Here is an 18,221-nt window from a genome sequence, read left to right on the forward strand (position 1 = left end):
CGAAACACCTTCTCCTAATGGAGAGGTAACCTCCATTAGAAGCTCCCCAGTGGAGATGGGAATAATCAATGGGACTGCCATGAATCTCAAATGACTTGTTTCCAGCCTGTTCTCCAAGAATTCCTATTCCCTTCTATTTCATTCCCTATAATCATGTCATACCTCGATATCTTCCATTAAGTCATCGGCTTGGAACAATTTATGATTAGAGCTTAGCAACACACTCCCGATGCTTCCAACAATGTTCTTGTCATCAAAATCCCTGAAGGGATTGAAAGCTAGTCCTGTTACCTAGAGACAAGAGAACTCGGTTTCATCCATTGCTGAAATCTTCGGAAAATCTTTAGAAATAACACCCCTACAGGTAATAGGGTGTCAGATATCCAATAATTAAAGTAAATGTTGGGATTTTTCCCCTTGCTAATATCTTAAGTGAAATATTTCTCATTAGAACACCATATGGGAAAGAATTAATTAAAATGAGTCATTTATTTGGGACCCTCAGAATTATTATTATTATTTTTTACACCTTTTATGCCTGGAGGATTCATGATTACTAGGGAAGTAAGTATTCTGCTCTTCTGGATAAGGCACCAATCTTACTTCTGTTTGTCAGGTAAGCGCTGAAAGAAATATAATGTACTGATACGGCTAAGTTGATACACTGAGTCCACACTTACCCAGGTATTCCCAGCTTTGTATATGCACCAATTCAAACTTTTTTTTAAAAAGATTTTATTTATTTATTTGACAGAGAGAGATCACAAGTAGGCAGAGAGGCAGGCAGAGAGAGAGGAGGAAGCAGGCTCTCTGACGAGCAGAGAGCCCGATGTGGGACTTGATCCCAGGACCCTGAGACCATGACCTGAACCGAAGGCAGAGGCTTAACCCACTGAGCCACCCAGGTGCCCTGTATATGCATCAATTCAAACCCTAACACAGAAACTGTCAAATCCCAAAGTCTGTTTAATGCTCCCAACTTCTACTGTGGATCATTTTTAAGACGCCTCCATTCCCGGGTGCCCGGGTGGCTCAGTTAGTTAAGCGTCTGCCTTCAGCTCAGGTCCTCATCCCAGAGTCCTGGGACTGAGTCCTGCATCGGGCCCACTATTCGGCAGGGAGTCTGCGTCTTCCTCTGCCCCTTCCCCAGCTTCCCCCAGCTTCCTCCAGCTTGTGTGCTCTCTCTCTTTTTTTCTTAAAAAAAAAAAAAAAAAGAGGCCTCCATTCCTACCACCTAAAACAGAGATCCAGGGCACCCAGTCTTCTTTTGTTTGGTCTGGTGAGCTTACATTTCCCGGTGCACACCCTTCATGGGGCATTCAAATGCCTGCAGCCATCAATCCCATTTCCGATAGGATCAGAATCAATTTCACACTCACTTGGACATTAACTCCCGGGTGTCTGTTCAAGAGCTCTTGCAAAGCTGAGGCTGATGGAAAGACTAACCTCACAGGTGCTGGGGACCAGAGACTGTAGGAGCTCAGAGGCCAGGTTGACACGTTTTGGCTAAGGAAGGAGAAATTAAAGGGAAATAAATTTCTGTGTGTTTTCTTAGGAACAAAAACCAAAAAGGAACCTCTCCCCGCAACCTCCTCTGTTACCTGCTCAGCATCAGAGTAGCAATGGAAGAGGTCATAGTCACTAAAGACTCAGAAACCCGGTTCTGCTGTAGAAATACTTCTTGGATCTTTCCAAGGGCCAGCAAGGCCATTTCCAGCATATTTTCTACCTGCATTTAGAAGGGATCACTATGTGACCTGAGTAACCTCAGTGGATAATGGTTTTGGAGGGGCTGGACAGGGAACAAAGATCTTGATGGCGACATAAGGAAAGGTGACATTCTTGGAAAAGACCCATAGATGGGGTGCCGGGTGGCTCAGTGGGTTAAAGCCTCTGCCTTCAGCTCAGGTCATGATCCCAGGGTCCTGGGATCGAGCCCCACATCGAGCCCTACATCGGGCTCTCCGCTCGGTGGGGAGCCTGCTTCCTCCTCTCTCTGCCTGCCTCTCTCTCTGTCAAATAAATAAATAAAAATCTTTAAAAAAAAAAAAAAAGAAGACCCATAGAAAGTACTTCCAGTCGGGCTAAAGAATCAACATCCTTTGTATCAACTAAGAGGGCCACCCAAAGACATATTTCTTCGTCCCGTGATATACGCTGCCCTGGACCTTTTTTAAAGAGAGGGAGTGAGAGAGAGGAGCAGAGGGAGAGGGAGAAAGAATCTTAGGACGACTCTGCACCGGGCACAGAGCCCGACGCTGGGCTCGATCTCACAACCCTGAGATCATGACCTGAACCAAAATCAAGAGTTGGACATTTAACCGACTGCGCCACGCAGGGGCCTCATGATTAAAAAGTTTCTTTCTTTTTTTTTTAAAAGATTTTATTTATTTATTTGACAGAGACCACAAGTAGGCAGAGAGGCAGGCAGAGAGAGAGGGGGAAGCAGGCTCCCCACAGAGCAGAGAGCCCGGTGTGCAGCTCGATCCCAGGACCCTGAGATCATGACCTGAACTGAAGGCAGAGGCTTAAAACCACTGAGCCACCCAGGCACCCCGATGATTAAAAAGTTTCTAAAATGAGATCAACATGAGCATCTCCTGCACCTACCTGCTCAATGTCATGCTTGGATCTTTGCAGACTGGCTTCACCAGCTTCCACGACATCGTCGAAGGAGTGAATGAGGCAGACAGTCATGGGGTTTTCGAAGCCCAGACTGCTGTTGCTCTCATACGCGCTCCCAGGTAACTGCCCATTCGGGTCACCAAGCGGACTGAGGACACTGACCTGGGAGTTTAAGGAAGCAAACACACACACCTGAGCTGTTTCTGCCTGTTTTGAATTTATTTGTGCTCTTCTCATCAGGAGTTCGATGTTCTTTATGCATTTCAAACACATTTTTATAACAAAGCACTATTACAACCTGGCAGGTTAATACCTGGCAGTATAATACCTATAGGGAGGATTCGTATTTCATGTTATTCTAAGGAACCGACCAAACCCTCCCGGAGTGGTAAGTAGATCAAACAGCTAATTCACAAAACTAAGCTAAAAAAAGGGAAAGGGCAGTACTGGCTGGAACACTGAGGAGACTATCCCTTGAAACTCGGGCCTCAAAAGCCTTCAAGACTGACATCATAGAGAGCAGGAAAAATTCTAAATGAACCAGAAAACCCCAATTCTCCTTTTGGTAGGTTGTTCTCATGCAAAACAAGTAAGAAGATAAGCAGGTTGACAGACTATCCACTGTAGGTATGACTATTTTGGTTTTGAAATGTTTTTGTTTTCAAAGTAACATTTATTAAGAACTTCTGCATTAAAAAAAAAAATCCAATAGACAAAATGAAAAATAAGACGTGGGCACAAAATATTTGCAACACAAATAACAAAAGGTCAACACCGACAGTAAATAAAGCTCTCTTACCAACACGTAAGAAAAAATGACAAACAACCCATTGGAGGGAAAGTGGACAAAGGACACGAAGAAGCAACTGAGAGCTGATTGATTGACACAATGTCAGTCAATACATATGATGATGTTCAATGTCCTCAGTAATCAATAAAATGTTCCCTCCTCCTTTTCTTTTTCTTGCCTTTGAAATTGGGAGAGCATGCGCAATGGTTGGTAGGGATGTGAAACAGTGCCTATTTCTTTATTTGTTTGAGAGAGAGGGCACGTGGGGTGGGGGGCACAGAGGGAGAGAGAGAATCCCAAGCAGGCTTCATGCTCAGCAGGGCTCGATCCCAGGACCCCAAGATCCTGACCTGAGCCAAAATCAAGAGTTGGACGCCCAACGAACTAAGCCACTCAGGTGCCCCAGAACAGTGCCTTTTGAGACAATTCCGTCATCTATTGAAAATGCAAAAGACCCTGCTTCTATCTCTGGCACTCTATTCCCCAGAAACATCTGCGTAAGTAATCGGTGACGTAAGGACTTGGGTGTTCATGGGTAGGCTGTTTCTGAGGGTGGACAAATGAAAAATGTCCAAATGCACATGAAGGATGACTGGTTCATTTACGTGTACTGACACAAAAAGATATCCATGACACAGCATTAAGTTAAAAAAAAAAATCAAGAGGCTGAAACATTTGTTTACTTTAACCCCATTGTTGTTAAAATGACAAACTTGTCCATGCATAGAAAAAAGTCTGGCAGGCTATGCGTGACAAATTAATAATAATTTGGTATCAGCGACTACATTTAGAGAATGGGATTAGCAAGAGGGACAAAGATGGTGAGGGCTTTGGCTTTATAACTCTATATGCTTTTCAGATTTTTTAATAACAAGCATGTGTTATTACCATAATTAAGAAGCCCAAATAGGGGCACCTGGGTGGCTCAGTCGGTTAAGTGCCTGACTTGATTTTGGCGCAGGTCACAGTCGCAGGGTCCTAAGAATGAGCTCCCATGTCAGGGCTCTGCCCTGGGCATGGAGGCTGCTTAAGGTTCTCTCTCTGTCCCTCTGACCCCCCCAGCCCCAGGCCCACACACGTATTCTCTTTCTGTCTCTCTCAAAAAAAAAAAAAAAAGAAAGAAAAAGAGAAGCAGCCCAAATAAACACAGATTACATTTATAGGCTTATTGCAGAATATCTGAAAATAAAAGACATGGAAAAGAAAAAATGAAAATGCTCACAGATCCTAGTCCCTTAATTTACTTATGTGTAGGGAGCAGAGCCAGGCACGAATAACTCCTGAGAATAACTGTGGCAGCCACAGATGCAAATATCACAGTGCACTGCAGGCCGATTGTCTGTTTCAGAGCTGAACTGCTCTATCTCGGCCAAGGAGTGGATCTGTTTCTGTCCCCCGTGATGTCTAACAAATGTATGAGAAAGGCAGTAACCTGATAAATGAACAAGAGAAACACAGCATACCTGAGAAGGTCATTACTGACTTATTTATTTGCCATCTTCAGAATTAAAGGTACAAATACTCTGGCTAAATATATCGAGTCTCTATGAAATAGTTCATAAGGTGAAATTCTGCCCAGGGCACCATCTCCAGATTTGGTATTTTCTGTTTTATATACTTTGTCTCTGTTTCGCTTCCCCCTTTCTCCTATCTCGTTTCCTCCCCATCACCCTATGCTTACCTGAGCTGACTTAGAAATTCCTGGGATAAAGGCTGTCAGTTTCTGGAGCACCTCACAAGCTGTCTGTAGTTTGCTGTGAGTTTGCAAACCATAAATCGCTTTGCTCATGGTTCCTGCTTGCTCGTCTACGACCTGTTGGGGATGAAGGATTTTGCCAGAATTATTTATAGTAAATGACCTGTTAGTAGTTTGAGACATTGTTTTAACAGGAGTTGACAGGACAAACTCCGTGAATCACAGGCTCCCTGTAACAGTTACTACTTTCAGAAGCTTTTCTGCAAATGGATAGAATTTTTACCTCTCTCATAGAGTAGAGGAATAGATACCAAGGTCATACAATGACCATTCTTTAAGAGTCTACTGCTTTTGAACCAGAAGTCCCACCCTGAGATAATCTCTGTTTATACCAGTTACTTGCTGCCATTTCTAGAGAACAGCCCATTGCAGCTTGGTTCAGCCAATGTTCAGTAAATCTTTATTAAATGCCTACTGTGTGCAGCTGGGCTCAGGAGTTAGAGTCCTTAAAGTCAGCTGTGATCCAGCCCTTGTGGGCCATACAGTTGAATAGGGTTATTTGTAATTCACAGGGTTTGCAGGAAGTTAAATTACAGAGTGATCTTAGAATTGAGGACCACCCAGTTGCGGTTCCATACTTGGGGACCAAGGTGTAAATAAGCAGAAATAAAAGTATGAGTGAGACCCAGGGGCCATGAAACTGCACGTTTTCCAGGGGAGGTCAGGTCGTATTTAATGCCATTCTACCTCCTGCCAGGAAGAACACTGAGGGCGGCTTATGTGATGCTGCAGAGCTGGGCTGAAGCGTGGTCGATCTCACCATTCACTTCGCCTTTCTTTAATGGCTCTTAATAAAGCTCTATAGCTGTCTCCATAGAGGTTTTGCCCATCTTTGGTTAGATTTACTCCTAGGTACTTTCTATTTTATTTAATTTTATTTATTTATTTATTTATTTTATAAGAGAGCAACCCTATGTAAGGAGCAGAGGAAGGGCAGGGGAGAGGGGGAATTCCAAACTGGCCTCCCCTCCCCCTGCCCCGAGTGTGAAGCCCAACTACGGGGCTCCATCTCAGGACCCTGAGATCATGACTGAGCCAAAATCAAGAATCAGAGGCTTAAAAACAAAACAAAACAAAACAAAAAAAAGAATCAGAGGCTTAACTGACTGAGCCACCCAGGAGCCCCTGCTAGTCTAGCTTTTTTTTTTTTTTTAATCTAATTTTCTAACTGATTGCTGCTGCTATGTAAAAGTACAATTAGCTTTATTGATATTGATCTGGTATTCAGCAACACTGGTAAATTCTCTTAATTTTCTCATAATTTATTTGTAGGCCTTTCTGGGTGTTCTACACTTAAGACTTCTCTCTGTTTAAGGAAAACAAAGCACTCTGTGTGTAAGCTACTGGGTTGAGTTTTTCTACCAGGAGACACAGTACTGAAACAATAATGAACATCCAGTTCCAATTCCCGCTGGAAGCAGATCCAGCGTTAACAGGATTATCTTTGAGCAAGGAAATGTTAGATGGCATGTAAGTAAGGCTGGTGTTAAAAAAAAAAAATGATAGCGAAGGAGAGGCAGGATGATTTTCTTCAGTCAACATGATCAAAGTAGCTTTGCTTTGTTTGAAATTTGTGGGGGGAAAGGGAGCAAAGGAGAAAGGAGAGCGGGGAAGGTGCGGAGGGAGAACAGTCCAGAAGTGTTTGCCCAGAAAACTGGGGCAGGTAGACAAAACTTCCTCCCCATCTGAAGTACTAAACTAAAGAGCATTAAATAAAAATAAGACATTAAAATCCCGAGGGGGATATGGAACCCACTGTGCACTATTTCCACGGACTCGCTCATGCTTGCTTTTCACTGGGGCAACGCTCATCCGTCAGGTCCTCTGAAGTACAGTTCTGCTCAGAAGTAGAGCGCGAACTGGGCCCCTTCCTCACGCAGCTATTCTGGAAGCATCAGCAAAATAGAAGGAAAGAACAGAAGTACCTTCTCAGTGTCACAAAGGTCCCCAGGGTGACCTCTTGTTTTCTGTACTTACCTGATCAGGTGCGTCCCGAAGTGACGTCTGTGGGTTAGTGGTGAAGACCTCTGCCTGGGAGTCCTCTCTGCGGCTTGAGGTCACCTCGGCCACAGCTTGCCTGGACTGTGTTTCAAGCGCAGGTGTGGTGAGCGCTGGTGTGGCAGGGAGAGGCTGGCTGGTAGGTGCTGAGGTCACTGCCATGACCCGCCGTGTGACTGTGGGGAGTGTTGAAGGAAACGGGCTGATGGGAAGACACAGGATCTTGGACTGAAAGGTACAAAGAAGAAAAGGCTGAACCTGATTTTACCAAGTGAAAATTAAGGCAGAGTTTATAAAATTATTCTGGCACTCCCGTGTCCCATGAGGTAATACTGGGTATTTTTCTCAAAAAGGGCCAGTGCTCAGTTTTGAAAAAGTGGCATACAATTACCCTCTTCAAGATTCACAATTTAGGGGCGCCTGAGTGGCTCAGTGGGTTAAGCCTCTGCCTTCAGGTCAGGTCATGATCTCAGAGTCCTGGGATAGAGCCCTACATCCCTGCTTCTCCCTCTCCCACTCCCCCTGCTTGTGTTCCCTCTCTCACTATGTCTCTCTCTCTCTCTCTCTCTCTCTGTCAAATAAATAAATAAATAAATCTTTAAAAAAAAGATTCACAATTTACATTAGTGTATTTATTATCAACCATTCAGTAAGTTATAATTAAACATCTACCGCATGCCAAAGAATGCTCTGGGGAACTAGGGATATAGCAATGACCAAAATAAACTAAGTTCTTGCCCTCATGGCGCCTCCATTTTCATGGTGGAGGCAAATTATACTACGTATTAAATAAGTGCCATGCAGAAAAATAGTAAGAGTAAACAGATGGAAGGAAACAGTGCGCTTCAGATAGGGTGCTCAGAGGTATGAGACAGCATTTTTGCTGACAGTTGAAATAAAGGGAGAAAGCTCTGCCAATATACTGGAGACAGGCATGTGAGAACTGCAAAGGCCCTGAGGCCACAGCCTGATGGGTTTGTCTACAGAACAGCAGGAGGCTAGAGGGGCAGAACTAAGATGTAGGGGAGATCAGAAAGATCCTGGGGGTGGGAATGAGGGATGGGACCAGGGAGAGCATTCATATGGCAGGCAATGGAGAAAAGTAGGACTTTACTTTGAATGAGATGGGAAGACACTGGGGGCTTTGAGGAACAGCAGCGTGAGCTGACTTGTGCTGTAAAAGATCCCTCCTCTGATTGCTGTTGTGAGAACTGACAGAAAAGGGTCACAGACAGAAGCAGGGAGAGAAGAGCAGGAGGCAGATGCCAAGTTCGGCTGGGAGATGATGGTGGTTTAGACTGGTGTGATGGTGGTGAAACTGGTGGGAAGTGGTTAGGTCTGGTCAGGTGAAAGACAGAGAAGTCATACAGTCAAAAACCTTTGTTTTCTTTCCTTCTGGAAATGATTTAAGCAATATTGGTTATTATTCTGTAGAACATCTCTTAAAAAATTCTCACTTGAGGGATTTTTGACCTCATCCTTGTTCTCTTTCACACAACTAGAAACAGTTCTTTTTTGCAGTGGGTCAAGTAAATGTAAATCTATCTTTAGACAACCACTGAAAGGTTTCTATGTAGGACACAAAGGCAAAAAGGCTGAGAAATTTCTTGAATGTGGAATTTTATAGATTATACAGTTCCTACTTTTATTTTCCTCCCATGCAGATATTTTTCCCTTTTTAACTACTTTTTGTTTTGTTATTTATTTATTTTTAAAAAGAAATTATTTATTGGGGTGCCTGGGTGGCTCAGTGGGTTAAGCGTCTGCCTTCGGCTCAGGTCATGATCTCAGGGTCCTGGGATCGAGCCCCACATTAGGCTCTCTGCTCAGCAGGAAGCCTGCTTCTCCCTCTCTCTGCCTACTTGTGATCTCTCTGTCAAATAAATAAATAAAATCTTTAAAAAAAAAAGACTTTATTTATTTATTTATTTATTGGTCAGAGAGAGAGAGAGAGAGAGCGTGAGCGCGCGCGCATGTTCAAGCAGAGGAAGGGAGCGGCAGACAGAGGGAGAAGCAGGCTCCCCATTGAGCAGGGAGCCTGATGCGGGGCTCGATCCCAGGACCCCGGGATCATAACCTGAGCCAAAAGGCAGATGCTTAACTGACTGAGCCACCCAGGCATCCTTTTTTTTTTTTTTCCTTTTTAAAAAGAAATTTAAATTTTATCATACTGCATATCCTTTTGTAAGGTATCACAAGTCCTTTTTGGAATAAAGCAGGGAATAACCAACCAACCAACAAATGATAACTATAACAACATGAAAGCCAGAGGAGCCTTTAAAAATATTGTTAGTAAAGCATCCATTCAACCTGGTTCTTTCCTGCATATAAGTACTTTGCTTTCCTTATGAGAAAACTATACCCGGGGCCCTTGGTGAGCCACAGCGGCATTCTGGCGGGACCCACCAGGAAGGGCAGAGATGACCAATCCCAGATGTGTGCTGTCCGGGGACGTACTTACAAGATTGGCACGAGCAGGGTGGTGACAGGCGGCTGCAGGATGAGTAGCTGCCACAGAAAGAAGAAAGCAGACTAAGTTCAAGTAAAAATCATTTTATATAGGGAACCAAAGTGACCACTTTCCGCTGATAATTCTGGAGACAAGCTAGGATTCCAGAGCTGAAGTGTCACCAACCACGAATGTCTCATCTGACTTATTCTTCAAAGACTCCCAGTATAAAAATATTTAAATCAGGGGGCGCCTGGGTGGCTCAGCGGATTAAGCCTCTGCCTTCGACTTGGGTCATGATCTCAGGGTCCTGGGATCGAGCCCCGTGTCGGGCTCTCTGCTCAGCAGGAAGCCTGCTTCCCTCTCTCTCTGCCTGTGATCTCTGTCAAACAAATAAATAAAATCTTTAAAAAAATATTGAAATCAGATCGATTGTAAAGTTGTCAGTACATAAGTATTACTGTGGAAATATTTGCCTCATAATTTCACCAAAAGGAGAGGCTCCCTATTAATAAATCAGAGCACATTTCTGATAGTTTTAGAGGAGATTGGGTGTGTTCAGGGTGGTATGGCCATAATCTAATACTTTCAAAGAATTTTTAAAAAATATTTTATTTATTTATTTGACAAAGAGAGACACATAGAGAGAGGGAGTGGGAGAGGAAGAACAGGTTTCCTGCCAAGCAGGGAGCCCGATATGGGGCTCGATCCTGGGAGCCTGGGATCATGACCTGAGCCGAAGGCAGATGCTTAATGACTGAACCACCCAGGCGCCCCCTTTCAAAGAATATTTTAAAAGAATTTTTTATTCAATTATTTGAGAGAGAAAGTAGAGCAAGAGAGAGAGCTTGAGTGGAGGTGAGGGGCAGAGGGAGAGGGGAAGTGGACTCTCTATTCAGCTCAATCCCAGCAGCCCCAGATCACGACCTGAGCCAAAACCAAGAGTTGGATGTGTAACAGACTGAGGCACCCAGGCATCCCTGTAGTGTGATAGTTTAGAAAATGATCGTTGACATTTTACCAGATCTCAGTTATTGCTTTCATTCCCTTTCCACATTTTCCAGTAAGAAAACCATGATCTGAAGGCACTACTAGTGTGCTAACATGACTATTTGCTATTAACTTAGGTTGACTTCTTTCAAGCCATGTGCTCTGGACCCCTTACAATTTATCTGGCTACAACGAGCCTGCTCTGCCATCTCTATCTCTTCCTGTAACAGTCTCTCTGCCTTGACAGGACTGATAGGTCTTATTTAGCAAAGGATCATTGTAACCACTACTGCTGGGGGAGGACAGAGTTCTGAGATGTACTGATTAGTTGCCATGTCTTTCTTTTTCCTTTTTATTTTTTAGAGTGACAGCCCATGTGTGAGCGTGGGTGGGGGGATGGAGGGAGGGGGAAGGGGGGAGGGGGAGGGGGCACAGGGTGCCACCCAGGTGCCCTGATAACTAGTATTTCTTATGGACAAAACTAGAACTAATGAAATGTAAGTGATATATAGGTAAGAGAGAATAGAATTTTCATGAACTAAGAAAAATGTGTATATATAATATCACATTCTAGGCAAAATCAGTGAAAAGCGACCTGGATACCTGCTAAGAAAACTTCCGTATTACAAGGATTAAGAAATTTTACAATCTGATAGAGGGGGAAAAAGGCTACCTGTTTTTAATAAAAAGCCCGACTATATTCTTTTCCAAGATAACATTAAATGCCAAAAGGCAAGAGTTTTGAGGGGAAGGCTGAGAAAGGAACGGCTGTTCTTGTCCCGCGGACTACTGCTTATCTAACCCCACCCCTTCTAAGGAAACACGGTAGCCCCATCAAGGACTACATTTCCCAGCCTCCCTTGATGGCAGCAGCATGGCAGGCTTCCTGTTTTCCCTTCTCTTTCTAGTTGACAGAATGCGATCACAGAGGCAGGGAGCTAACACAGCTTTCACAGACCATGAGAGGCAAGTCACAAGGTGATGACAGTAGAACAAGGCAGGAAGAGCTTGGGTCTCGTAAACCACGGAGCCAACTTCTCAGCCCTGGACTCCTTACTTAACTTACACTGTGATGTGGAAGAGAAAGGAACTTCCATTTGTCCAAGCTACCATTCTGACTTCTGTTACAGCAACTGACCCTGTGTTTTTAACATGCACATCCTACTAAAACATGTCCTATTGGGAAGGGACCAGAAAGACATTTTGAGTATCCATGAGTTCCCAAAATATTTCCACCAATGGATCTTCCTTGTAAAAACAACTGAAATAGAGATGATACAAAATGAAGAGCTCAACAAGGGTAAAGTTACGGTATAAAAATGATTGGTGCTAAATGTGAAGCCAGTTAAAACAGATATATGTTCTAAATTGCTGGAAATAGGACTTTGACAAAAGTTTTTAAGAAATATTCTTAAGTTATATATTTAAAAACAGGGGCACCCCGGGCGGCTCAGTTGGTTAAGCATCCAACTCTTGGTTTCGGCTCAGGTCATGATCTCAGGGTCGTGAGACTGAGCCCCGTGTCAGGCTGTGTGCAGTCTGCTTGAGATTCTCTCCCTCTGCCTCTCCCTCTGCCTCTTCCCTCACTCTCTCTCAAATAAATAAATAAAATCTATTTTAAAAAACCAATATAATAGGGACGTCTGGGTGGCTCAGTCGGTTAAACAGCTGCCTTAGGTTTGGGTCATGATCCCAGCGTCCTGGAATTGAGTCCCCCATCGGGCTCCTTGCTCGGCTGAGAGCCTGCTTCCCCCTCTCCCTCTGCCTGCCGCTCTGCCTACTTGGGTGAGCTCTCTCTCTCTCTGTCAAATAAATAAATAAAATCTTAAAAAAAAAGCCAATATAACAATAACCTGAAAAAAATCCACACACTATACTAACAAAATCTATGGAGGGAAGGAAAAACGAACATGTACTATATTCCTTTAACCAGATGAGGGGGCTCCAAAAGAGACTGTTTCACTCCCGAGCCCAACCATTAGAGGAACACAGGTGCGGGAATGTGTTTTCAGAAAAGCAACTCCTTGAAGGCAAACAATTAAAAGAAGAGTACTGAAGGGCAAAATTCCAACAAAGGACAGAAGAAAGCAGCAAGGAAGGATTAGAACCAGAAAGCATAGAACAAGGCAAGAAATGACATCAGTTATTAAAACACATTTAAGTGTGATAAGCTCTACTATAAAAATATTCTCAGCATCAAATAATTAGACCAATTTACACAAAAGTTAATAGGAACACAGGTAAAACGAAGTGACACAAAATTTTCCAAGGACTTTGGGGGGCACCTGGCTAGCACAGAGGAGCATGCAATTCTTGATCTCGGGGTTGTGAGTTTGAGCCCCACACTGGGCATAGAGATTACTTAAAAATTGAAAAAAAATTTTTTTCGAAGGACCATGCATACATAAATATAAGGCAACTCCTCAGATAAAAGCAAAGTCCTCCTTTCTCAATGGATTTAAAGATAGTTATTTTAGGGCAATCTTGACTGTATCATTTCTAAGGATGTAAGTGAAACAGTCCAATGTCTAGTTACTTAACGTAGTTAATTAACTTGTTCCACAAAGGCACGTTTAAAACCGCCTCCTCTGAAGTAGGGTATTAATGTCCTGGCACTGCTCTCTGGAAATTCACTTTTCGCCACTTGGCTTTACTGAAACTTTTCAAATGCGTCCTAGGTCTCAGTACCTTAATTATCATCAGAGTGACTTCTGTAATTACTTAACAGTGTCGGAAGCACACCAACTGTACTTTGATCTAATGCTATTATGAAACACTTCTTGCCCACCTCACAAGTCCGCAGTTACAAAAGCATTTAGAGAAGCTGATTTTCACATTTGTTCTTCAAAAAGATATTCATGGGTCTACAGTAGCACTTTCTAGATTGCTCTTTTCATGGGTCCTTGGAGGGCTCGCTGACAAAGACATCTACAACTTGAAGATGTGAGGTCAGACCCCTCAGAATAATCAGCAGATGCACTTTAAATTGGTCTCTTTTTCCACCTGGTTGGTCAGGTGATCTCCATAGTCATCCAACACTGGTATTGACTGAGGTCATTTCAAGCTAATGCATCTTCCCTAAATAGTATTTATTCAAAAAAAAAAAAAAAAAAGGGCGAGGACACCACAATGTGAAAGACTCTGCAAGGACTTTAAGAAGACTCTTTGGGGGCGCCTGGGTGGCTCAGTGGGCTAAAGCCTCTGCCTTCGGCTCGGGTCATGATCCCAGGGTCCTGGGATCGAGCCCCACATCGGGCTCTCTGCTGCATAGCAGGGATCCTGCTTCCTCCTCTCTCTCTCTGCCTGCCTCTCTGCCTACTTGTGATCTCTATCTGTCAAATAAATAAATAAAATCTTAAAAAAAAAAAAAAAAAGAAGACTCTTTGGATGGAAAACTTTGTGGGAGAAAACCTTCGTCTTTTATTAAGGCACATGTGAAAAGAAGATGGCCAAAGGCCCATCAAGAAAATAAGTATAAAATGAGAGCAAAGGCTGCAATAATGAGATCAGACAAAACAGAACATAACAAATATTGATCAGGTACATGATAGGATGACACCCTTGAGCATTAACCGACCCTTCCAGAGAGGAACTGATCTCACTACCCATTACCTGCGGTCCTTTTGCTTCTCATTATTGGGACTTCTCCTCTTGTCTTCTCGGGTCTCCCGTGTAAATGAGAATTCATTCCATGTCTTTCAACTTGGTCTGGAAAGGCATCTATTTGGAGGCCAGTGGGAAAGATAATTTCTAGTATATAGCTCCAGCTCTAAGTCTGTAAGATAGCTGTCACCAGCACATACATGGCAATCAAGACAACACAATGAAAGATTACTATCTTTTTTTTTTTTTTTTAACAACATAGGAATCGTCAAGGAGCTCTTCTGCTCTTGACGTCACAACACCTTCTACTCCCCAACATCACAAAATGAGGCCCACTGACTGGGTCAACACTAAGAAGATAGAATTAACTTCATTTTAAGAAATTACGTTCTAAGTGTAATATTCTCCTCGTAGTGTGTAATTCCTGTCGGTAGAGAGAAAAGAGTTCAGTAGGTGGACGGTGACATTCTTGGCCGCGCTTCCTTGTGTTGACATGCTGTTTCTCCCACATGCCGCCCAACATGGCTTGCGAAATCACACCACCTCATGACTAGATCTCACTTCAACTCAGATCACAAGCTGGGCAATCATACCGTGTCCCCTGGGTCTCTTCGTGCTTCTGCTCTCTGAGAGGACTCCTTCCCATGTCCTCCTCTACTGTACCTCCCATGACAAGGAAGTCCCTGATCTTCGTCCTCAAGGCAGGTCATAACCTGACTTTTTGCTTCAAAAAGAAAATGGAAGCAATGAAGGTCCTTTCCAGAGGCCTGCCACCAAATCTGCCCCCCACCGGCAAGCATCCACACCCACAAATGCCGCCTTCTGTCCTGTCCCTGCGCTCCTACCCAAACCGAACCCCTCTGGCTGCACACTAGCTCAGATCAAGGACACTGTCCCGGCTACTATTTTCTTCTGTCTTAAGACAAACCACCCATTCACATTGCCTCATGAACTGCTGCCCTAGTTCCTTCCTGCTCCTGAGCAAAATTAACCTTAAAAAATGTCTAAACTTGCTACATCCAATTCATTTCTTCTTCTTCCTCATTTTTAAGAAACAAAAACAGCTTTTTTTTCCTATTTATGTAAAACATTTATAGAGTTCCAATGTCCAAATTATGAAACTAGTTACATTCAGAAAGATCTAAATTCTATTTCTGTCCTTTCTGCCCTATTCCCTCCCTCCCCCACAAGTAATCATTTTCATTAGTTTTTGTTTTTCTATTATGCTTATGGATGCGTGTGTTAGGCATATATTTACATATGTTCTTATCACCCTCTTAGATTGAAGTAGCATACCATACATTGTTCTGCAGATTGCTTTCTCCACTAAAAAAAACATAGAAACGACCCTACTGCAGTACACAGAGACATTCCTTATTTCTTTTTACAACCAGTGTCCCCTGGATGGGTATGTGGACTGTTTCTACTTTTTTGCTATTGTAAAGAGACCCACCATGAATAGTCTCATTCGTGTGTCTTTTTATATTTTTGTCAGTGTAACTTTGGGATAGATTCCCAGCAGCAGGAATGCTAGGTCAAAGGGTAGATGTACATGCAATTTTGCTAGAGACTGCCAAACATCCCTCTCCTTAGAAACTGTATCTTGGGGTGCCTGGGTGGCTCAGTGGGTTAAAGCCTCTGCCTTCGGCTCAGGTCATGATCTCAGGGTCCTGGGATCGAGCCTGCTTCCTCCTCTCTCTGCCGACTTGTGATCTCTGTCTATCAAAAAAAAAAAAAAAAAAGAAAGAAAGAAAGAAAAAAGAAAAAGAAAAAGAAACTGTATCTTACTGCATTCCCATTAGCAATTTAGGGCAGTATCTGTTTCCCTACATTCTTGCCAATGGAATACGTTGTTAAGTTTGTGGATTCATGCCCACGTGTTAGGTGGGAAATGGTATCTCAGTTTTAATTTGCATTTCTCTATTTTTGGGCAACAATACCTCATAATGTGAAACATTAAACTTCTCTCTTGAATGTTAAGGAACAAATTTACAAACACTTCTCCCACCAACATGTTATTTTGGAAGAGGCCTGCCTCCCTGCCTGCCTTCCTCCCTTGAGACAGAGAGAGCAAGCGCAGGAGAGAGTGGGGAGGGGCCCAGGAGAGCATCTTAGGCAGGCTCCGTCGCACCACCCTGAGATCATGAACTGAGCCAAAACCAAGAGTTGAATGCTTAACCGACTGCGCCATCCAGGTGCCCTGAAGAGGCACTTCTTAAGTTCACAATAAAATAGCGATTTCTTTCTTTTCTTTCTTTTTCTTCCTGGGGCACCTGGGTGGTTCAGTGGGTTAAAGCCTCTGCCTTCGGCTGGGGTCATGATCGGGGTCCTGGAATCGAGCCCCGCATCGGGCTCTCTGCTTAGCAGGGAGCCTGCTTCCTCCTCTCTCTGCTTGCCTCTTTGCCTACTTGTGATCTCTCTGTCAAATAAATAAAAATTTTTTAAAATCTTTAAAAAAAAAAGTCAGTCTTTCTTTTTCTTTCTTTCCTCCTTTCTTTCTTCCTTCCTTTCTTTTTCTTTCTTTTCTTCTTTTTTTTTATTTATTTAAGTAATCTCTACACCCAACATGGGGCTTGAACTCACAAGCCGGAGACTGAGAGTCACGTGCTTTTCTGACTGAGCCAGCCTGGTGCCCCAACAATGGCTAGTTCTGAACACTAAGCAATGACACCGTGCCAATACTTTAGTTTTAAAGGTAATTAGCAATACTGGATCTCCAAGATATCCAATGACCTTTGACAGGAAGGAATGTGATGCTATCTAGAAGCAGTAATGAACTTTACACAAAAAAGAGAAATTTCATAATATTATCAGTAATAACTGCCAGGTGCTGTTCTAATACTGTACTTGTATTATCTTACTAATCCTCATAACAGTCCTCCGAAGGACTGCCGAGGGGCCACAACAGGAAAGTCCCAGAATCAAGACATGAACTCAGACATCTGACTTTAGAGCCTGAGCTCTCAACCACAGAAACATTTAATCTCATCACGGGATTGCAAGTTCAGAATTTGCTGAGTTGGCTTAGATAATGGAATAGAATTATCTTTCAAAACATTTTTTGTTGGTTTTTTCCCAAGATTTTATTTTTTTATTTTAAAATTTTACTTATTTATTTTTAAGGATTTTATGTGTAATTAATATCTTCACCCAACACGGGGCTCAAACTCACAACCCCGAGATGTTGTGAGTTTGTATGTTTCACTGACTCAGCGAGATGCCCCTAGAATTCTTTTTGCCCAAGATTATCTTCTGTACGAACACTCCATATTCCAGAGCAGTAATCTCTTGCAAGTACATGAGTGATAATACCAGAAAAATGCATTTTCACTCCAAAACCAAGAGTAGGTGAAAATGTCTAAAAACTCAACTCTTGAAGAGTGAAAAATGAATGGAAAATCATCATTATTTAGGCTGTATTAAGGGTTGTTTTTCCTATCCTGGAGAGGATTTGGGCCCAATAACCTCCTGTAAGGATGAAAAACAGTTCACAATCATAGGTGGCACACCCACATTTGTACAAACACAGGACCACTTGATTTACGCAGAGATTGGCCTCACAACCTTGGCCTCGCCAACAACAGTGCTATCACAGCAAAATCCAGCAAGCGTATCACAGAGAGCTTGAAAGGGTGGAGAATGAGAAGCTGGAAGCCAAAAACTTATTACCCTGAAATACAGGGTCCTTTCGAAATCATCTGAGGAAGGGGATCTTTTTATTTTCCTTATAATAGACAAATATTGCAATGTGTTCTGTTTTATCAAGAACCCATAGAAGTTTCATATTTTTTTAAAGATTTTATTTATTTATTTGACAGAGATCACAAGTAGGCAGAGAGTCAGGCAGAGAGAGAGGAGGAAGCAGGCTCTCCTCAGAGCAGAGAGCCCGATGTCAGGCTCGATCCCAGAACCCTGGGATCATGACCTGAGCTGAAGGCAGAGGTTTTAACCCACTGAGCCACCCAGGCACCCCGATGTTTCACATTTTTTTTAAAGATTTTATTTATTTG

The 18,221-nt window shown here is 43.0% G+C and overlaps 1 protein-coding gene across 1 annotated transcript in view; it reads right to left on the minus strand.

The window, feature by feature from the left end:
- PKD1L3 (polycystin 1 like 3, transient receptor potential channel interacting) overlaps nucleotides 1-18,221 on the minus strand; it is a gene marked incomplete at its 5' end in the record, with an annotated part of 64,202 nt that overhangs the window by 43,033 nt on the left and 2,948 nt on the right. The window contains 8 exons of the mRNA XM_080827662.1: nucleotides 163-291; nucleotides 1,380-1,506; nucleotides 1,602-1,729; nucleotides 2,611-2,787; nucleotides 5,097-5,228; nucleotides 7,149-7,397; nucleotides 9,631-9,677; nucleotides 14,221-14,328. Coding sequence (XP_080683788.1) covers nucleotides 163-291; nucleotides 1,380-1,506; nucleotides 1,602-1,729; nucleotides 2,611-2,787; nucleotides 5,097-5,228; nucleotides 7,149-7,397; nucleotides 9,631-9,677; nucleotides 14,221-14,328 — 1,097 coding nt within the window. The remainder of the gene's footprint in view (nucleotides 1-162; nucleotides 292-1,379; nucleotides 1,507-1,601; nucleotides 1,730-2,610; nucleotides 2,788-5,096; nucleotides 5,229-7,148; nucleotides 7,398-9,630; nucleotides 9,678-14,220; nucleotides 14,329-18,221) is intronic.

The sequence above is a fragment of the Martes martes genome (assembly GCF_963455335.1).
Source record: "Martes martes genome assembly, chromosome: 17".
NCBI lineage: Eukaryota > Metazoa > Chordata > Mammalia > Carnivora > Mustelidae > Martes > Martes martes.